We start from the raw sequence: 23,474 nt of genomic DNA, 5'->3' as shown, positions 1-23,474 counted from the left end.
CCCAGTCTGATGCAAGAGGTTAAATTTTTCTTCCAACCAATCTGTCCACTAAACATAACATTACTCAGTTAAGCCTATAATTACAACTGATTCGATTCTAATTTCTTTTATTACTGTACAATAAGTTCCTGTAAAAAATCCTATTAGAGTCCTCATATTTTTTACTTTTTGATGTACTACAAAATCTCCTTAAAATGCTCTGTCTTGGTTTCATTTTGACGAATTAGATGGAGTGGTATTTACCTGGTCATGCATGAAATAAATGTGGCTCACCAAAGGCAAAACTTTGGGGTGAGATTATCATCTTAAAAAACCAAATAAACAAACAATAAAACTGTCTTAAAATTTTGTCAGTATTGGCAAAACACATACAGTTTTGGACCAGAAATGAGAAGGATGCAGGTTTAGATCTGTATCCCAAAAGTATATATAATTTAAAAAAAATCAAGTATCCATTAACTACAAAGGGATTCAGAATCAAAACTGTTTATAAGTCAATTACCAAGAGTATATCATCACATACTTCACATAGTTCTCCTCACAGAAATAAATAACATTTCCATGCTTTTACCAAATCTCTCTCACTGAAAGACACTTAAAAGACAATACAGAAATTTGCTTATATGGAAATTACTCAAAGTTCCTCTACTAATAGATACTCACTGAAGTTACATTTATATTTTAATGATTTGCAATCTATTACTGAAGTCCTGTGACAGCAATAAAATACTTGGAAGGCACTGGGGATCACCAGCAAATCTCTAGTACTATTTAGGTTCTGGAGGCAAGGGCAGTGTTTGGTTTTTGGTTTGTGGGGTTTTGTTTCCTATGGTTTGTTTTCCATACCAAAAAGGTACCATAGTAACAGTGTTTGCCAGACAGTAACATTGATAAAAAAACCACGACAGCCTGAAGTTATCACTTACAACTCTACTTCCCCACGTCCCAACTCTACTGAAATACAACTCAGCAAAATAATGTTGGAGATATCTGATTTATCAGTGAGCTCAGAGATGGGCACATTCTGCTACTTCCTTTTCTTTATCTTACAAACAGAGCCTTTTTCCCATACTTCTAATATGTATCTCCAAAACTTGTGGACTGGTGGTTCATTCTACAATACAACACTAATACACAGATATTTCTGCTTGTCCTTCACCCTTTCTTGCAATTTACACCTGTTCTAGAAAAATCTGAAGGTCCAGTTCTGAAACTCTGATAATAGGAAAAAAAACCCCGAAGTTTAAGGTTCAGACTAAACACACGATGCTACGAAAAGCACATTAAACTGGACTACACCTAAGTGATGATAAGACGGTCACACCGTTCCTTCTAATATATAGTCAGGTTTGCAAAAACAAGAATCCTGCACACCAAGAGGTCTTATCTGCAACTCTAAATACTGGCAGACTTGCAACAAAGTTCTGCCTAGAATACATACGCTCTGATTTTAAGAGCTTCAGAAAACTCACGGTTGCTCAGTTCAACCACTTCATGAACAGCTCCTTCAGCCAGCTGCCAATATTCTTGGCTCTCAACTCTTTATCTACCATCTCAACATTTTTTTTTTTGCTACCTGCTTCACAGAAATTGTGATACAATACAAAACAAACATCTTCCGTTGCACTATGCAGAAAATGCCCTGTGACTCTGTTACGAATGACAAGCATGAAGTAATGTGTCAACACACTACTTTCTCTACAGTCCCTATTATAACCCCTATTTTTGTTTCACATATATGTTGCTGTGCCACATAATTAAAGAAAATATTTGTAACTATATGCTTACAGCCATTTTTCAGAAGGATAAGTCTCTTAATAGAAAAGCCTGCCCCTGTTTTCCCTGGAAAACATCTAAACTTTTCCATTCATGCCTTCAACCTTCATTCTAAGAATTAAGCATAGAAAGTGCTTTTCTCTCTTCTCAAACATTTCTCAAGCTATACACACAACTTATGTTAAAGCATCCATCTTGGAGCAAGCAGGTACAATTTCCCTCCACTTGTGGTTAGACCACTGGCTTCACAATATCCACTCAACAGAGTCCATAGGTGAAAAAGGAATATTTAAGCCTCTAGGCGTAAGGACAATGCAGCCTTGATGTGCAATTACATTTATTTATAAATACACTGCAAGGACTGTTTCGAACTAATGAGCTCAGGTACTAGCAATAACAGGACTGCAGCCTCACAGAGCTCAGAATCAGATAATCAGATGATTAAACTTAAGTTCAGTTAAGTTCTTTCATGTGTGCTTCTCCAGTTACACTGCTAAGCTTACTTGAGACAGCTAATTCAACAGCTCTTGGGATATTCAAAGAGCTATAACTCAAACTTCAGAAATTTAATATGCATATCTGTTTTCTCCACTTTTTATTTTTCCACTATGACAAATGATTCTTAACAATTTTCAAGCTGCTTTTATAAGCATTCCAAGGAGGGTTAAACTGTACTTCTCCACCCTTCAAAACAGTCAAGCTGCAAGACTGTCTGCTAATTAGGTATTCTACTGCTTACAGTTTGCTTTGATCTCAACAACAATCAACTTCTCATGTTCTGATGATACAAGCATGATTAAGCAGCAATCAGTGAGTTAAAGGCAAAATAATGAGACAGGAGTACAGTGTCATCTGTTCTCATCTCAGACTATTACAAGATGCAGACTCCAGATATGTCAAAGAATATAGAAACTATGTTGCTAGGTGCACAGAAAAGTGAAAATCAACTCAACTATGCAGGTTGATTGAAGCTTTAAATGATGAAGGTAACTGACAATGACAAATATAACCTAATGCCATCTCAACCACCAGTGCACTGAGAAACATTTCAAAATGCATATTTTATAGCAGATTATATTTACTTCATCTGTAGAAGACAGCTTTATACCGCATGCTTTAAAAAACCATTTTCTCTGTAATTATAGAATAGCTCGCTTCTATCTCTTTCTACTAATTCTGGAAGAAGTTTAACACGTGGTAGAGTGCTTCAAGGAAGCCTTTGAGGAAGGCAGTGAAAAGACTCCAGGACACACTACAGGTAGGCAGTGCTACTGAACAAACCATATCCTGCCAGTCCTCATGCACACCTGCCTATTGAACCTTTCCACTTTTTGTAGCCAGGACCCAAGTGGTGTTAACACTGGTGCTGGGCTGCTACCCTCTCTCTGCTGCGGTGGGGGAGGGCTCTCAGGCAGCTGCCACTGAAAAGACTTTCTAAACTGAGTACATCCAGTCCTGTCATCCATCATGAAGATGAAAGCATTCTGAAACATACTTCTGCTCTGATATACATGAGAAAATGCAGGAAGTAAAGTTTCCTACAAAAAGGCACATCTGAGAGTTTGGGCACTGGCTGCCATCCTTCCCCTGCATGCCATGGCACCCCGGGTTCTGGAGCTGGAGACAAGCCAACAGAGCCCACCAAGTGTATCCCCAAAGACAGCTATGAAATCACAGGGCTTTTTATGGAGTGGCACATGCATAATTAGCCCCATAACTGGAAGAAAGGAAACAATTTTCATATTGTACAGAGGAAACAGGGAACACTTCCCTTATCTATACCAACTGGCCACCATTAATAAAACCAAACTTTTTAAAATGTTGCCACTAAAATAATCACATCATAGTTATGATAAGCAGCTGTATGGAATAGAAAGGTACCAATTCCAAAGAGGTTTCAAGGTAAAGTCATGTGATCTTATGCCCAACTTTCTCCATCCATGAAGCTGTACCAAATATTGTACATTGTAAGGCTTAATGAGCTAATTGCCATTTTCAACAATGTTAACGAAAAAAAAAATTATACAGCATTTGTGAAAACTCTGATTTCTGCCACTGTCAACTGCTCCCCTGTATGAATGAGAAAAACCTCTCCCTTCCAAGTCCTCCCCACAAATGCCAACCCATGGATAAAAGAACAGCTTGTTCTTCATGGTCCATAAAGATGTTGATCTTTCTGCTAATTAGTGATGAATCTCTGATGTAAAAACCACAGTGAGAATCCCCAAATTAATTTCAAATCAACCACACATTAGTTACATGGAAACAGCAATAATTGCCGAGCATATCTGAATGACTGATGACTCAGAGGTGGCAAGCTGATCAAAGCAGGAATATTAGAGAACAAAAAATACACACATACCAAGATTTCTTATGTTTTAGCTCTTCACTAGATCATGAGGTAACTCCATTAGTGTAAAGTGCTTTAGGATCTTTAGAGTAAAGATTCTAGAAAATGAAATCTGTATGTGTTACATCACCAGTATTTGTGTAAAATCAATTTAAGGTTAGCAAGATAACAGCCCCACACAATTAGAGACAATTAGCAAAGCAGGAGGTCTGTTTCCAGACAGCTGTTGATGAGATAACAACAGGCAAGAGAAGAAGTTCAAACTATAGGTAACAGTGTATTTTTGGTTTTTATACCTAACACAGAGCTTATCAGTACAGTATAGAGACAACTGAGGTAGCTGCGGTGCTCTGAAAAATACAAACTGTTCCCAGTAATATGCTCTCATACTTTTCAGAAGTAGAAAAGGAGATAGCAATCTCCAAATGCTGCACCAGAGCAACTGAGCAGGCTGAACAGAGCTGCACTGAACAGTGCTGCAAACTGAGGAGTGGGACATGAAAGAAGGCCAATTCGATTTGATTGTCCAAGTGATTTGCCAGGTTAGCCCCCTGTTGGTAAAAGCTCATTTAATTTCTCACTCTTTGAATTGCTTTTCACCATGAATTCTATTTAAACACCTCTGAACACAGCAAACAAGAATCTGTAGACAATTTAAGCCAAAAACCCTCTGACTTAGACAGCCCTTTGAAGTCTGAGGAGATCAAGAGATCAGCCACCATAGAAAAGCAGTTCTTTAATTAAACATCATTTCCCCTCATTAGAAACAAGTTTTAAAGCCCCTGTCTGTGCACTGTTAGGAATCCTTAAGAAGGCAATCTAAGGCTGGTGCAAGAGGCATTTAAATATACATGTACGCACAAAGTCTGTTGTCCCAAGAAGAACAGAGCTGACCTCCACTGACCACCCTTTGCTCTCAGTCTGTCCAGCACTCCAATGCCCCTGCACCCAGAGGGCACCAGCATCCTTCTGAAGCAATGATCTTTTTCCTCTGTATTTGATCTAGGGCTATTAAACAAGTAGCTACAGCTCAGCTTTGGGACAAGGGTTTATTCTGCAGTTGAACAAACTGTGCAAGGATTGTGTTTTACACCATATGTGGCACAAGTAGAATTTTTAAAGCTCCAGTTTACTTTCCTGGTAAAGGATGTCACAAGCACTGTTAGGGGAATGCATGCACACAGAGAATGGAGAAGAGTTATGATGCAGACCCAGGAAAAAAGGAGAAAGGCAAACACTGATTATTGTATAACTGTTTTTGCTACCCAAATCTTAAATTTAAATTACAACTTTAATATAACATTTTAAATTAAGAGAAACTGATCATAAATTAGTTTCAAATACTTTTACTCTGAAGTTGCTTTATCTCATGAATGCTTATGTTTAGCAACTCCCATTATGCAAAACTATTTTTTATCCTTTCTTTCTATTAAGCAGTACTACTAGCACTTCAAAACATTAACTATTAGAAGTAAATTTACTAGACTAACAGCAGGACCTATCCAATAAAGTATTTTCATTCCAAATTCAGCCTCTCTTTCTCCAAAAGTCTTCCTCTTCCTCCTCCTTGGTGATGAAAATTAAGGAAAGCAATACTGTCGCAACTATTAAACTAAAGTGTCTTTTCCAAAATAATGGTGTCTCCAGGAAAAAGCATTAATTTCTTTTATTGGCCAAACTTTATTTAATATCAGTGGTTCCCCAGTGATTTCAACAGGAAGCAATAGTAGATTTATTCTCAAAAACACTGATTTAATTTTCTTCAAACAGCATTCTTTGCTTGTCACTGAGAATGTGACCTCTGCAATTCTGGGAAAAAAAAAAATGGGTTTCAGTTTCCCTGAAGCTGTGTAGAAAGTAAGTTCAGTTTCCATCCCACCTCTCCAAGTTTCCAAACTTCATCTCCCTGTGTTTATTTCTGAGTGGAAAGAGCCTGTACATCATTCTCATTTTTTCTCATACTCCTATATAAAAAGTTTTGTAATATACTTTAACCAATTCAGAGCAGTAGGTTCTCAGTAACTGTAATCCTTCAGGTTTTGTAAGTCTCATTCAATATACTGCAACAATATAGATTTTATTTCTTCCCATATGTCATGCATAACATTATTCTCTCTTCTAAAGCCCAATAAACTCATTTGGTGTGGAGAGCTTTTTGGCAGAAAATGGACATTTCGGCTAGACAATGTCCTTGACTGAAGAATAAAGAACAATTGAAGAAAGTTGGCAGCTGGTAAACACGAAAATGCAGAGTTGCAAGAAGCATAAAACTAAAAGACTGATAACCAGGATGCCGACGGTAGAGTTAATCTTTTAGCTTAGCCAATCAGTGTATAGACTAGAGTGTGTGAACAGCAAATGCATAATACATTGTAACAAATTATTAGAACGCAGCCTAACTTGTGCTTATTGACATAGCTTTGAAGATGGTATAAATTCTCAGTGTTAAAAATAATAAAGGTCTCTGTATGTTTGCACTGTACACAGAGTCCGTCTCCTCAATTTGGGATCTATTCCCAGAGATAAAAAAATTATCCATTTACCTCTATTAGTATTCAGCCCTGCTGGATTTGAACTATCCTGTTTTATAGAAACAAATTAAATTTTATTTTTGTTTTTATCATTAATGCTACTTATGCTCAATGGCTCAATAATATTGTGCTTTTAAGAGCAAAGAGAAATTCAAAGTAACACACAAAGCACAATTCATTTATTTTCTAACATGTGGAGTGAGCAACAAGCATCACCACAGGAATAGTCCACAAATTTGTACACAAGGACTCTTCTCTCTTGCTCTACTTACCCCCACTTGATGCATTTCTAGATGTTTAGAAAAGGTAACATTTTTGAACAACAGAGAAAGAGACTGTAAGCAGTTTTTAAAATACCTTTCAGAACTAATTTCCAATGAACTGATACCCATTGTTTAACTCTTAAGTTAAAGAGTATCAAAGACAACAAAACAGACAAATAAAAGAAGACAGTCATTACTTTAAAGTGGTATTAAAGATCAAATACTTTTCCAAATTACAGTTTACAATTATTTTTTCCCCTTATGGACTATGAGTATCTTCTCAGAAACATTAAGATTCAAACAGAAATTATGGAGAAGATGTGTAACCAAGAACATATCAGCTCATATATTTTAATGGCAGGCCTTCTCATTCCCCCATTTGGGTTTTTTTTTAATGATATTGGATTCTGGTTATTCCAAACCAGAACAGTGAGCCACTCCTAAGCATTAAAGAAACTTAAAAATCCCCAAAACTTAAGTATGTTATAAAAGTAGGTGAATGTGAGTCCAAGGTAACACTGAAACTATTAACGTCAGATTACTGAGCATCTGAAACAATTCTAGCAAAACATCTCTCTATCTGCAGCAATTTCTTTTCTTCTTTTTTTTTAAATCTTGAAAGAATATGAAGAACCTTCTGTCATCAGAATGACTTTTGATTAATTTAATCAGTATCCTGAAAGCTGTTAAGATATTTAAACTATTTTAAGATACCAAAGCCTTAGGGTATTCAGGTTCATTTAAAGTGCATTAGTAATAAAGCAATTTAACACCATTGCACACCATATTTCCAAAACCTGACATGAAACGCTGCACAACATATTGCAAGCAGAAACAAAAGCATATCCATTTCCCTTTATAAAGGCCCCAAGCAATAATTCAAGCATAAAGACCAGAGACTACAGCAGCAGAGTCCATTTGCTTCATTTGCTTTTGATTAGGCTGCCTTCTCCCTCTATCTGGAGGGCTTATACAGGAAAGTTCAATTTTTAAAGATGACCACCTCACTTTTAAGTAAGGTAAAAACTTACACCAATTCCTACTGAAATAGTAAGTAGTGTCTTGGCAACTTTCAGTTTTAGTAAAACACTAGTTTGGTCTACACTTCTAGTTCCAGAGGAGCAACACTCCAGCAAAGCCAGAGAGTTCACCAACACAGTTAGCAAAACTGACACATCAAACTGCTTTAAGTCACTTATCTTTTATGAAGCCCATAAAAATCAAATACTCATATTGTTTCTGAAATCTTCATAATACAACTCTTGATTAAAATGAAGTTGCAAAAGAAACTGCAAATCTTACCCTAGTGACACTAAAAATCACAGCAATGATTATGCGCTGATGTGACGCAAGAAGTTCCTGTAGTAGTACCTTGTTTTATATAAAGCATGAGACAACCTAATTTTTAAGTTAATTAGGTAAAAAATACATTATTTGAGACTCATTATAAGCATTGTAGGTGATGCTAAGGTACTGATTACAGACAAACAGAAGCATTGCAATAGTTTCTTGGAGCTTCTACCAGCATAAGGACAGGGAGAGGGGTAGGAAGTGAGAAACACAAATAATTTAAAAGCACTTCCCAGACGCTTATGGCAGAAGAGTCAGCTTTTTCCACCATGGCAGCATTTTTCATCCCCAAGCAAAAAGATCTCTGAACAATGTGCAGAATCTAGACAGAAGACAATCATATCTCAAGTAAATGTCATTTCAATTTTCTCTAAGCTGAATTTCACCTGTTTGATTTTCATATCAATCCACATCACTTGAACAGATAAAACAAGATGTTGAGCCTCATATTTATCCCTTCCACTAAATTCACTGAAATCTATTGTCCCTCTCACCAAGTACTTAATATCCTGCTCTTCACAATACACTCTTCAAACTGTTAGAATTTGTGCACTTCACGAATACATTTAATTGCCAAATTCTAGTAAATTTAAAAATTTTTTTGCTTGAAATATACAAAGCAAGTGCCAATGTTTTCACATTCATTTCACTCCACACTCAAAACCAGTCACTCTTCAGTGACCACTGCAGCCATACAGCTCCCAGGACACAGTCATGATCTCATCATCTGTCATCTTCCACAGACCCTACCAGGGCAGGGAAAGCCACAGCCAACAGCTAGCTGGTAATGTCACTCCTCCCTCACAAGGACTGCACCCGATAAACGAGGCTGAACTGGTTTTACTCTAATGAAATCAGGTCTAAAGGGACTACCTGTGCACTTCAGTTCCTTGAGGAAACAACATGTATGTGACCCCATGGATGAATGCATGAGAGCACGTCTCGGACAATGCTTAAGTCAGCAAACTAAGTCAGCATTATAAGTGCCATATTCCTGAAAATTTCAAGAAATAGGTCATTTTCAGACTGTGCTTAGCCACCTACCAGCACCCTATGGAGGCAGAGCCTCAAACATGAGCTCACCCCACTGACAATCGAGGAACCCATGCGTAAGAAACTTTATGGGAACTCCAGGTGGAGCTCAAGCCATCCCCAAAGAGTTCAGCCACAAGGCAAATGCCAGGGGTCAAGGTGTCATCAGCTCCACAGTTGCTAAGCCTCCAGGTGACATTACATACGCCCCAGGCTCACCAGTCAGAGCTCCTCCAAGGCTTCCTCTTCTGAGCTGTCTTCCATCTGCACTCAGCTGCCTCTTAAATTTAGAAGACTTTCCAGAGCCAGAATAGAATTCAGGACTGCTGGATTTTCGAAAAGGCATAGGTCGGGGGGGCAGTATGTGATCAAGCTGCAAAGAAACAGAGAAAAGAAATATGTATATATACTGTTTAAATGCTTACCTTTATCTAAAGGTTATGACAGCATCTAAAAAACCAAAAGTGTTTACAAAAATCTTAATTAAATTGCTAACTGAAACCAGAAATTTTGCAAGTGCCAGACTTGCGACTGGCTGTGTAGGAAAGCCATCCTCTTGTAACAGTTCACACCACCTCCAACCACAATCTCACAAAAGAGGCATTTTTTATAACAGTTCTGTCTTATGATACAAAAAAAAGAAAAAAAATTAGACTTCATCGTGCTCGATCTTCCATAAGCAGTTTTTTTGCAGGTATGAACCATGTGAACTTGCAACCTACACGATCCGATCTTGCCGACGTTTCTCCTTCGCAGTTTCTCCCCAGCTTCATGCGAGCAGTCACTAGATGGCACTGTACTATCAACAAAATGCAAACCACTACCAAGTCTAGGAAAACACTGACAAATATATAGATTTATCACCAGTTAAAAAAAAAAAAAAAAAAAATCTTGTTTATAAAACAGGCATTCATTTACAGTGACTCTGAAATAAGCGTAAATACAGATCCTCATTCTTCAAAATCTGTTCCTGTCATTATTCTTACAAAACCTTTTAGCCTTCTGGTCTTGACTACATATTTAATGTATCAATATATGATTAAATTTGAAAAAACAAAATGAGCAACTACAGGCAAAAGAAGAAAGAGCAGGGATGTGAGTAAGCAAAGTAGGAGTTTTACATGCATCCTTCTCCTTTAGCTGGTGCAGTCACATGGTCTCACTATTTTGCAAACCACTGAAATGTTTCTCTTCTAACATTTAAACACTGATTCTTGCCACAATTTCTTAGGAAGCCAAGCACATCAAAGTCTTTTAGATTTTCACAGTTCATGTACTAAGACTTATCAGCCAGCCAATCACTCACCTACCCAGCTTCTTCATCCTTTCTGGCCACTGAAAGGAAGAAGTCAAGGTCACCCTAGTCACCAATGAAGATGCATAGCCAAGCTCATTATTGGTTACAGTTAATCCCACAGGAAAGTACTGTATTGCCTACAAAGCACATCGAATGCCATGTTTAGAGTTTCTTTTGTATTTAGTATTTCAGGTTAGTTCGTGGTTTGGGTTTTGTTTTGCTTTTTAATCAAACTGCAGCTTATTGGAAGTGTTTGCCGGTACACTCTTCTAAAGTATCAAGAAACACTGTGGTTTCTGAATCTGCTTCTTCCGTGTACTAAATATTATTCATGTTCCTGACCAGACACTGAAGTAACTGATGAACTCACAGCCCATGCCTTTAGCAGCTTCCTAAAATGGGAGGTTTTGAGAACAAAGAATATTTATTTAACCATTTTTACCATTTATCTTTTACAAACACAGGTGTATCACAGATATTCCTATTTCCGAGTGCTGACACCTCACACAGTGAATTTCTAAATCAATTAAAAATGAAATAACAGCTGACAACAGCTGGGTTCTAAGAAACACTATTTTGAGACTCTCACATAAGTCTATAAGCAAATACTTAAACTGCTCGCTGACTGGATGACAACAAGCATTGCACTCCAAATGACTTTAAGCATCTGACAACAACATGATCTGATCAATGCTTTAAGTGAATTATTTGCAAAAACTCATGCACTTTCTTAGAAAAAGGTTCACACTTTGAAGTAACCAACCACATTTTAAGTGTCTTTTTCACAAGGTTCATCAAAGCTTTAAACAAAAATTTTTAAAAAATTTAAAATCAACAGATGCACTAAGCTCCTTGCACTTTAGCACTTAAGTCTACACAACAGAATTAGTGTCTTCCACCTTGTCACCTTTTCCACTTATAATCACGTACATAACCTTTATGCTCAAGTCACTCCCAGAGCGAACACACTTGTGCATTCCACAACTTGATTACAAAATTAATCATTTCCAGTTAAGCTGTGCTCCTTTTCCACAGCTTTCAAGGTTTCAGAAGAAACTTGAATATAGGGCTATAGTACAGAGCAGCACAGTAGTATCCAGGCCCTCAATTCATATTTTCCACTATTCCTCAATTCATGCTTTTCCACTATCTAAATGGGCAGCTTCAAAAAAGTATGATGTTTGAAAGCTAAAACAGATCAAATATCAACCCCCATCAGCTCATCATTTTAACAGCAATGCCCTGCCAGAATTCTCCTGCAAAGGTACCTCCTTATTTGCTAAGTGACTCTATCACAACTACAATTTCTGTTTGATACAACTCCAGCACCAACTTTGGGTACACAAGTTCTCAGCGATACAAACTTCTTCAAGGACTTGCATGCAAAGACAGAAGGAGTCCCTGCACAGCTGGGCACTGCGTCTTGGTGACTGGGACAGAAGTTACCAGACAGGAGGAAGTAATTTTGACCTCACATGAACTGGTCGTGCCTGAGGTCCCACATGCGGAGGTTCTTAGAAACAGCACTGGGGAGATATCTTTCCCAACAACACTTCCCAACATGATGTCCCCAGTTTGAAAGTCCATATGCAATCTTCTGACATGAGAAACATGGGGACGAAATGCAACTTCAGAAGTTTTGCATTTTTAAATACACAGGGTGAAATTCAGATTCTTTTGAAGGAGAATGTTATTTTATTACACGGAGTTAACAGAACAAAAATAAGCATTCTTTAATATGACAAGGACCAAAATATCAAAGCAATATTGGCTTTCACTAACTGTTTCTTGAGGGCAGAAGGGTTTTTTAATATAGGAATAGTCTAATTCAATATCATAGATGACACACAGATCTGCCAGCTGGTTTTCAGCTGGATATAGAGAACCATATCTCATCACCTGCAGCAACTGTACCAAAACACATTATATGGTCTAGCACTACAAAGAAATAATATGGAAATGCAAGATTTAACATTTTCATATTGATGGTCAACTTCTACTTTATTGAAACAATTAAACATATACCAACAAAGCATTTCTGGAAGCTATCCAAAGACTTGCTTTTGTATCCAAAGGGTAAAATAAATTGTAAGATGTTAATTGCTGTGTAACCCTGTCACTGTAAGTCACCATTACTATAATTGTTACATGCTATACAATGGTATTACAATAAGAAAGACTTAGATTAATGAAGAATGAACTCAAATAAAAACTGAGCAAAGTGCAGTAGTGATGGAACCAGAACTGACTTCAGCATGCAACAATCCAACACCACACACCACCTTTCTATTGTGCCCAGTGTCACCTGCCTGTGGCACTGCACCAAAGCCCAACCTTGTTCTGCTGACAGAGAACTTCACACCATCCCTCCTGCCCAGACTGACTGTTATGATAGATGGAGCCCAAAGCCATGATCTGAATGAACTCAGACATTTTACAGGGATGGCCCACAGACTGCAGGAATGGTATCTGTGTATATATTAAGAAACAAGAAAGGTGGTCATGAATAATTGCAATGTACTGAAAAGTGTGGGACCTGGGCATGACGCAAATGGTATAGAATAAGGGGTAGGTATTGTCCTGGTCTCAGCTGGGATAAATTTTCTTCTAGTAGCTGGTACAGTGTGTGTTTAGAGTTTAGTGTGAGAATAATGTTGATAACACACTGATGGTTTAGGATTTAAGTTAAACTTAAGTTAAGGATTTTTCAGTTTCCCAGGCTCTGCCAGTGAGGAGGTGCACAAGAAGCTGGAAGGGAGCACAGCCAGGACAGATGACCTGAACTAGCCAAAGGGATATTCCATATCATCAAACATCATGCTCAGTATATAAACTGGGGGGAGTTGAACGGGAGGAGTGGATCGCAGCTCAGGCATCAGTCAGCAGGTGGTGAGCAACTGCATTGTGCATCCCTTATATTTTCTTTTCTTGGGTTTTATCTCTCCCTCTCATTTTTACTATATTCATTTTTATTACAGTTACTGTTATTTTAAATTATTATATTTTTAGTTTAGTTGTTAAACCATTCTTATCTCAACCCATAAATTTTACTTCTTTTCTTTTTTTTTTTTTTTTTTTTTTTTTTTTAAGTTCTCCTCTGGGAGCAGGGAGCAAGCAGCTGCGTGATACTTAGTTGATGGCTGGGGTTAAACAACGACAAGCACGTACAGTGTGTACTTGAAAGGAGTCTGTACATTGTACCTACTGTTGTAGTAGACCAAGAAGAGTAGACAAGGATATACTCTTTAATAGCCTTGACATAACAATTCTGGATGCTGGGGAAACATGATGGAAATGGACTACAAAAATTAGCCAGTTCTGCAAGCTCCCACTAACTTCTTGTGCTACTCTCAAAGAATAGACAGCTAGACGAACAGATTTGACCCAGAGGGCCTTTCTAGTCCCCATTCAAACCTTACTTCAAGCAAAAGCCTATGCAGCAGATGAAGCAGCTTTCTGTCCTCAACAGAACAGCCTTCCCCTCCTGCCAGGCAGAGGATGCAATTCCAAGTAGAGAGAACATTTTATTAGGTACTGATTCCTTGGAACACCCAGCTGATTCTGAAGAGGTGTATCACAGCACATATTCAAATCACACAAAGTGATTAATTCAGCTAAATTGCTCAGTAAGAAGATTATGACAAGTTTAAATAAGTAAGTAATAGCAAGACCTATTCAAACTTGTTAATATTTATTTAAAAGACCTCCTGGCAACCTGAACACTATGAAAGTTCAGGCTGTGTGTCTTACCAGGTACGTACTGGACACTGCTGTGGGCAAGACAACACCAAGGCAAGTATCTTGAAATTCCACCAGAGATATTTTAAATAATTTTACTCAAGCTTCTTTTACTCAGCACGTTGAAGTTTTGCCCAGCCACAGTGATCACTCTATTGGCATTTACTTCATCCTTACTAGCTATATGGGCATGTGTTGATGTTGGATGGCATACAAGAACAACAGGAGAACCAAGGTAATGGCTGGTTACACCTTTTTTTTTTCAGCAAAACTTGCTTGACAGCAAGTCGCAAAAAATACAATAGCTGTACCCCAGCAGGCAAAAGACAACATTCATGTTTTATTTTGAGGATTTGGCTATCACATGCTCTGCCCACTTTATTACCATACTCAGGCTGCAAGCATACATTTCTTTAAAAAAGAGTGTGGAGAGAAGTGTTAGTGACTTAAGGAGTAATGGGATAATGGGGGACAGTTTTTCCACTTGTCTATGGAATTGCAGAACAGGGGAATAAAAGACTTTGAGAAATCATTTCAGAAAGTCACTACTTCAAAGGCCCGTAACAACTAAGACAAGTATATTTGATTGTCTTGTATCTATAGTACAAAGGAACTTAAGTTAGCCATATACAGGCTGTGTAGAAAAGACATTTTTCATCAGTACTTATCTCACCACTAGTCTCTGATATTAATATTCATGATGCATGGATAGTTAACTTATGTAAAAATGCTCCCTCCCCCAACATTTCTTTCTGGCAAAAGCACTTTGAAAGACAGAAAAGACATGGCAATCCCCAAGCTATGCAGAATGTACTGTTCTACAAAATTCTTCCAATCCATTTTTCCATATATTTCATTTTTAAAATTGCCTGTTTATGTTGTAGGTATGAAATTTCCACAGAAGCAGTGTAAAATATGAGATAGCAGCTTTCACAAAACCCTATTCCTTCCCTCACTCCCATGAACCTTAAAAAAAAAAAGGAACACTATCATTAGAGGAGAACAGCTTAAAAATTACATAGAACAGAATCAAAGTATCTTTATGCCAGACTTCTACATGTAGATTTAAAGACCCTATATAGATACATGGATGGAATTTGAGTGACAGTCTCCTCCAGTTATACAGGAATTTCCTCCAGGGAATCAGGACTGAATCAATTTGTCTTCAAACAGTTTGGGTTTTTTCCATATTTTGGAGCTATTCATTTTCTGTGTAAATGGAATCAGCTCCATTACTCTAAAGAAAATTATTCTCACACAGTACTAGCCATGGACTTTTAACAGCTCACCTACTCAGGAAGGATTATCTTCATGGTTTTTAAAATCTCAGTAGCATAAAAATCCAGCTGTCTACCATCATGTACTTATTCTACAGCTAGAATGAATTCTCTGCTTGATAATTATATCAGCAAGTAGTCACATCAAGTACATCAGCCCACATGTTCTTACAAAAATTAAGGACCTGACAACCAGTTGAAAGTAAGACCTAGCATCAGTGTTTAGAAGTACAATTTGAGCCAAGTACATAACGAGGTATGAGGCACCCATTAAAAAAAAAAAAAAAAAGAAAAAGTGGATTTTAGAAGAGAAAATCCATGCTACAAGAATGTAAATGAAGCTAAGCTAACACAATCACACTGATAACACAGGATAAGGAAAATAAGTTATTCTGAGCTGCTGAGATTTGTAGCAACATGGGATTTTTTTTCCAATAAAAATCAAATTGAAATGAAAACTGAACTGCTCATCTCCACCTTTTCTTGGAACACCCACTATGGTTTTATTGTCCAAAGTACTTCATGCCCAACCTCTCCCAATCACTCCACAGGTAATATTCATACTTCCCAAAGAAACATAGAAAGTATTCAGTCTTGAAAATACAAACAGAGATGTTCTATTAAGCATTTTAATGTCTTCCTCTTGAATACTGCACAATTCACACTACCACAGGTCATGTTGTATATGCACATTAAATCCTAAAGTTTCCATAAAAAGGCTGCGTGCTGTCACCCATTTTAAGCCTCCCCCAGTCAGGCACCAATCCAAAAGAGACACATCACCTGAAACTTTCACATATAGTGCACCAAAATCAGAAAATATCCAGCATATTTTTACTGCTTAAGTTTTTTTCATTATCAACCATAAGTCTGAAAATAAAATTCTACTAATAAGTATGTTGTCATCAAACATGCCAAATCGCATCATACCTATCCAGATGTTTAAAGAAGAGAGAATGGAAAGCATCACATTCTAGTGCCATGCAGACAGAAGTATAAGAGCCTACCTGGTGGTGAAAAGACATTCAGCTGTTCAGTAAAAACTCTCTTCTTTATAAAGCTCAGTGCTTAAGAGGAGTATGGCTTCACAAACCTAACTAATCCCTCCTGTCTCTTCCATCTCCAGACTTAAGCCATGCCAGAAGCAAGAGTGCTTCTGAGGCCAGTTAAGACCCAGCACTAGTTCAACAGCAATTGACCCCTTGTAGCAAAGCAGACTGATAGGAACATAAATCAATCTGTTTCTTCACATTATTTACACTGGGTCCCTCTCAGCACACTGCCTCTCTATCTGGCTCCCTTGTGAGCGTTTTAAGCACAGATGCTGAAACGTAGTATCCCAGCAAGGCCCCTTTTTTGGACACAAGCTATACAAATTTACTTCAAGTAAGAACTATGTTCTCATCACGTAAATATTCTCCCTAAGTCTAATTAAATTTGGCACAGATATGTGAGTTTTGATTAGCTGTGTTGACATAGAGGGCAACACCGAATATGATCTTATTAATGGATAGGATTATAGTTCCAAAAGCCAGAGGCACCTTAGAATTTGCTTAAAAATACACTGCAGCCAGTTAACAGCATAGTGCACTGTAGTTACTTCAGATGCTTGACAAGAATTCAGTAGAACCAAATTAGACTTCAAAAGGAGATGCTGCAATGTGGTAGTATATAGTCACTTAACAGGTCTGTCTTACAATGTCACAAGCAGAGGTGCAAACAGATTTCCAACAGATACCCTGCAGTAACTCATGTCTGTGAGGAGCAGCTCCACTGCTTTTGGTCACAACATAAGCAGCTTCTGAAGAATCCTGCTTGGAGGCAATCTGGGGGTACATAGGAGTCTCCACAAACCTGCACCAATCCCAACAGCTGAAAGAGATCATTAACAGTTCTAATAAAATCAGCTGATGGTTGGAATATTCTGCATTCCCTCTGCCCACAAGCAATATTAACCCACCTCAGTTTTGAGTAGGGTTTATAGAACATGAAGTTATTCTGAACATTTACAGTACTTAGAGTAGCCTCTGCTTTGCTGAACAAAGAATCACAAATAACCTAATTCTGCAGAGATAAAAGGAAACACTTATCAAAAAACTAGCACCACTTCCAAGAAGCAAAGGATAATGAAGGCAAAGGGTGGATACAGAGGAATTCTCACCAGGCCATACGGATTTCACTGGACAAGGAAAGATACCATTTCTTGCCCACTTCCTCAAAACACGCAGGGACTTTTTTTCCCCACCACAGGTCAAGTGAGAAGATTCATTCCACATTTAAATTTGGCAAAGCCTTTCCACACACTGTCCACAGAAATGCTCTCCCTCAGCTTGGGCTGAGAGACCTCACTAGTTCTCCAGCTGAACGGCATCTGTCATTCCTGTTCCAGACTTCAAGCTTTGGACTATTTCACTCCCCGCCATGAGCTCCAGTTTCCTTTTTAGGACAGTGACACCAGTCTGACAGCTACTGCACAGACAGCAAGTCAGGTTCTAGGCTCCCTGTTAAAGAAAAATGTTAGGAGGCAGAAAAGGTCTTGCTTACAGTCAGATTATTATTTCCTAACACTTATACAGCAACTCTCAATTTACATAAGAACAAAACCGTCAGTTGACATTGCAAACATGTCCTTACAAAGGTAAAGAGGAGAAACCCATTGTAAAGCTCTGCTGTTCACAGAGCATCACTTCTAACCATTTTGTTTATTGATTTTACATTCTATATATACACACAAATACAACACTTAAAACTAAAGTCTAATATGCAGAACACATGATGTCACATAAACAAACAGAATCTGCAAAGTTCATGATGTTTCTCTATAGCATGTTCTTACCTATCATATCCTAGGTAATACAGAAATATCTCAAGAATTTTGCTAAGGATCAAAAGAGATATATCCACATTATTTTGCTACCTACTTCACACCTTCTCTAGATATGCAAATTTGCCTTTAAAACAGTTGCATTTTTCTTGAAAACAAATCTGGCCTATGGTCAATTAAAAATAAATAAATACAACTTGGAGAAATATGAAGAATCCACTACAGCTGTGTTAAAAAAATATCCGCTTGCATCCAACGCTTTTTCACAAACATATTTACATAATTGAACAGAAAATGAAGCACTGTCTTCACAGTATTCTACAAGGCCAAGAAGTAGCCTATAAATATGCATGCACACTGTTGTCTGAGCCAATTATTACTTCACCCTGGTTGAGACGGAACAGTTTTGTTACAATATGATGGAGTCCTTCAGTTCTTGAAAGCTTCCTGTGTGTCAGCTCTGTACACACAGATGGACAGACAGACTGCTCCCTTTCCAGGGAACAAAGGAAGCAACAGTATTTGTACTGAAGACACTGCTTTCAAAAACTCAGTGTCTCCTAATCTCCTTAGATTTAGTCACCTGCCTTTAATGAACATTAAGAAAAAGATTAACAAATAGCAGGTTCTGCAGATCTCTTATAAGGGCCTAGAAGAGCCAAAAACCCAAACACAGTTCTAAAAAAATATATATAGATATAGCTCAACTTGTGCTAAAAGGGGATGACATAGGGCACTTGCTGGTAGCATCAAGACCTTCTTTTTAATCTGACAGTCATACAGGTATCATCTCAGGAACACACATGATACACAAACGCCTGCTTCTGACAAAAAAAATAAAATAAAATAAAACAACAACCACTACACTTAGTTCCAACCAGGGAAAACTGCCAACACTCTAGAAAAGCAAGGTAAGTCAAAGCGTCACACACAGCCAGGGTGAAGCTGCAGCAGCTCAACAGGTCAGCCCAGCTAGGACAGATGCAGAGGGACCAGATTCAACACAGCAGATTCTGTAAGGAAGTTTGACAATTTAATCTAAAAAACCATGAAAACAGAGAGTAGGGTTCAAGGGTTCTGTCCAACCCATTCAGCTCTGCTCTAGGGAAAAAAACACCTTTCTGTAGGGATACAGCTGAGAGCTGCTTGAACATCAGGAAGCATGCTCACATTTCACCTCCACTTCAGTTTAAAAAAGGATCTGACAAAGGAAGATAAAAAAACAAAACCCATCCTTCACTGCCCAAATGCAGCACTGCATGCCACTGCTATGCAGCAGGAAGGATACTCCCTTCCTCTCCCTGTCCTGCTGGCCATCTTAGCAGGAAAAAAAGTGTTTCATAGTGTTGAAATTTGATGTTGGTGACCACTGTCACATCTGCCTGCTACGAAAGACTCAGTAAGTAGCCTGGCAGCAGTAAAAAAAAATCGAGCAAAAAGCTGCTCAAACACCCCCCGCTTCAATTAGGAAGGAAATCAGGGACACAACCCAACTCCCAACCCTAGTGGGCCACTGCCAGGATCTGGGAAACACCATTGTTGGGACAAAGGGACAACAACTGGAAATCTACATGCTTGCAGTGTTAAAGAAGAAAAAACACCGATACACACAAAATCTCAGGAATAACAAGACATTGCAGGTTTAAGATGTAGGCACTGGCACAAGTGCTTCAGCAGTTCTGCTCCTTCCAAGCAGGTCCATGGACACTGAGAAGTAGTGGTACCTGCCCCTGCTGCATCCCCACAAACACACAACTTTGCAGGGTAATATCAGAGCGAGTTCCAAAAATCACATCTTCCTAACACACAGCACCTACTTCAGGGGGGTTGTTTTATTTTCACTGATTTATGTACTCCTAAGACAAGGAAGAGAACAAAGACAACCAAGTTTTCAGCTGAAACACTAGGAACCAAACATCAACATGTTTAAATTAAAGTTATCAATATTGAGCATCACTAAAAAAAATTACACCACCCAAAGTAGTATGTTCTTACTTTTACTTGCATAAAACCTCTTTCTTGGCAAATTTTTGGTTTTTAATGTTCTATGGCTGCATTTGTTTTCATACTATCATATGCAGAGCTATTAGTAGCACTAGCAATACTATGCACTATGCTCTGCTGTAGAGAAAAATAACAAACTAGTCATACTGAATAGTTCTTTAAATTGTCAGTGAAAGGAGAAATTAGCTACACAGCAAATGGGAAAGAACTTTGATATTTCTCGACATCACAGGAAGAATTTTCACCATTAATTATTTTAATGATTTTTTTACAACACAAGAAAGGCATGACAAATGCATGGAAATACGTATTTGCACTCCATGTACATGCAGGCATCCACATGCACACCACTTCACTTCAAACATTTCCAATGCTGTTGCTCATACAGATTTTTAAGAAATATTTTTCCTGTCTCTTTAGCTAGGAGGATGAAAGTTTAGTAAAACTAACCTTCAAAGTCACTTTCAATTGCAAAAAAACTGAAATATATAAGAAAGAGACCTATTCATCTTCATCAGCTGTTGACAACATGATCATTCATGAAAAAAAATAATTAAGAGAATATACATCTCTGGAAGGAGAAGGGTTTTTTGTTACACTATGAATACTAATGAAGTGAAAGCAGTTTAGTTCTTTATAAAATCTATTTCCAGTCACATTCACCAATGAGCTCCTAGACTACCTATGAAGGATTCATTTATTCTATCACATTGGAGGACTTAGGAAACTAATTGTTTATTCAACTCTGTCTGCTCCATCCATGCTCAATTAGGTCTTACTCTTCCCTCAGTTACAGCAAAATTAAAAATAAAAATGCAAGGTGAAACATTCCTCATACCACTGACCAGCTCCCCATGATAAGCCACTCTGAACAATGGCCTCTCTAAGCACAAAGTAGCTCCCTGACCATAATGCAGCATTTGAGGAACCTACTAAGCAACTTGCAGCATTCCTGTTCTTTAACTTACTCCTCTAACTAATGGAAAACACATTTATAATGCAGCTTCCTAATAAGCACTATCGAGCACTGTTAAGCGTAACTGGGCATTCCAGCTACAGCAATTCACAAATACCTCAATTTTAAGAATGGAAGACATAATCTTTACACACAAAAATAAAAAAAAATATTCTTAATTTATTATTCCTTATTTAGATCACTAAAATACTAAATAATCAATTTTGCCATATAAAGTTTCAAATTCAACATCACTTTAATTAGGAGTAATGTATCAAAGGGAATCACAACACATTTATGCAAGGCAGGTACAAAACAAGAGAGAGGAAACCCATGATAAAATGAGCTTTGAGTAAAAGGTTCTTAGCATGTAATGGAGCTCAAGTTGATCCATAAATCAATGCAAGATGAAAGCAAGATTATTTATGTGAAGGGGTTGCATTGTTAATTTACAGTCTGATTTAGAAAAGAAATGGTGTACTCGATCAATGTAGCAGTGATGTGCATGTGTATACTCGAGGACAAATTAGTAATAATTACTAGTAGATGTATCTCCTCGTATTTTTTCATTAACTGTAACAAGCAGTATATACAGTTCCAAAAAACGCAGGTTTTCTCCACATTTGCCTTTAACATGCTCATAAGTTTTTAAATAATGCAGCCTCACCACAAGAGACCTTGCAGACAAGGGCTTTTTGATCTCTTTCTTCCTGTTCAGCGCTGAGAAAGATAGCATGCACAGTTATCGAATAATAGCTGCCATGAAAAAACCCTTTTCCTGAACTGTTTTGAAGTTGAACTACAATAAAGCATTTGATAGCTTCATAGTTTTACCTCAGATGTCTAACACAGAATTTGGAGATTGGCATGCTTCTTTTAGTCTCACCAAAAAAAAAAAATGTCAGAAGGGCAAGCATATCTGGGGAAGGGGGGAGCACAACCCAGTTTGCATTTGGCAGAGATTTGTAGTTAAGGGCAATAATCAAGAACCAAGTTCATAATTTTAAGTGCCTCCACTGCATTTCACATGTTCTGTCAGCTGCCATTTGTCAAGTCTCAGACAATTTACCCATGTCTGTCATTACCAGAAGTGTTTATTAACACTACTGATAGAAGGAAATGATCACCTACTTTTGAACTGATTTACTTAGAGCAATTTAAAATGATTTCTGAATATTGCTTAATAATGCTGCTTGCCCTGACTGTTCTGTGGAAACTTACCAAGAACTACAATATTCAGAAAAAAAATAAGAAACATGTCCTTGGAAAGTAGATGGGTTCTAACAAGTTTAGTCTTTGTAACGGATAGATAGACATATATGGACTGTAGAAACTGATAATACTGGTGCTTTTAGATAAAATAGAGGTGGCCAACCAGCAGGAACCACTCTTGTTATTCAAGAAATTGGCTAAGAGAATCTGTACATGGTCCGAGGAAAAGTACAAGGTGAGAAAGACTGTGAGCCTGCCTCCCAAAGACCCCCGAAGATGACCACCAGGAGGCAATGCACAGGCTCAAAGAGAACATAAACTGCTGACACCAGCCTCTAGAACTAACCCAGCCTTACTTATGCATATGGATATTTGTATTATGTAATCCAATCAATATGTATAACCACACTCTGTAAATTTCTGGAAAAATGTGCTGGTGGTGTGCAAGCTTTGTGGAGAAATCCCCTTGCACCCCGGTGCCAGAGTAAACATACCTGCTTTATAACTCTGAGTTGTAGTCTGTTTCCACGAATCATTACGTGGCTCAAAGAAATTTTTTTCTTAAGACTGAAGACTTAAAGAAGTATTACCATTAGGAAAACCCATGAACACTATGCGAGGATGTAACCAGAAAGGTAAAAATGGATTATTTTAAACACTCCAGACCTCTAATTAATTCTTTGTGTAATCCAAGCAAGTAACTGTCCACATTTTCTAAATAGCTTCTTTGTAAAACCCACGCTTATTAAGTAGACTTATTCTCACTCATTCTGGTCTCTATATCCAGGCTATTCCAGTAAAACGGGTAGTAATTTAATACAATGACACTGATGGGTAGGAGAAAGAAACATTCCTACTTAGTTTT

At 37.8% G+C, this 23,474-nt stretch overlaps 1 protein-coding gene across 5 annotated transcripts in view; it reads right to left on the bottom strand.

Annotated features, from left to right (window-relative positions):
- The window catches only part of MAST4 (microtubule associated serine/threonine kinase family member 4), a 320,186-nt gene that overhangs the window by 227,819 nt on the left and 68,893 nt on the right, over positions 1–23,474 (bottom strand). For all 5 annotated transcript variants that reach the window (XM_074931942.1, XM_074931938.1, XM_074931939.1 and 2 more), the window contains one exon: positions 9,522–9,675. In XM_074931942.1, the coding sequence (XP_074788043.1) occupies positions 9,522–9,675 (154 nt within the window). The remainder of the gene's footprint in view (positions 1–9,521; positions 9,676–23,474) is intronic.

Source organism: Athene noctua, chromosome Z, assembly GCF_965140245.1.
Source record: "Athene noctua chromosome Z, bAthNoc1.hap1.1, whole genome shotgun sequence".
Classification (NCBI taxonomy): domain Eukaryota; kingdom Metazoa; phylum Chordata; class Aves; order Strigiformes; family Strigidae; genus Athene; species Athene noctua.
Note: the sequence above shows the minus strand (reverse complement) of the source record. Positions and strands in the feature narration are given on the sequence as shown.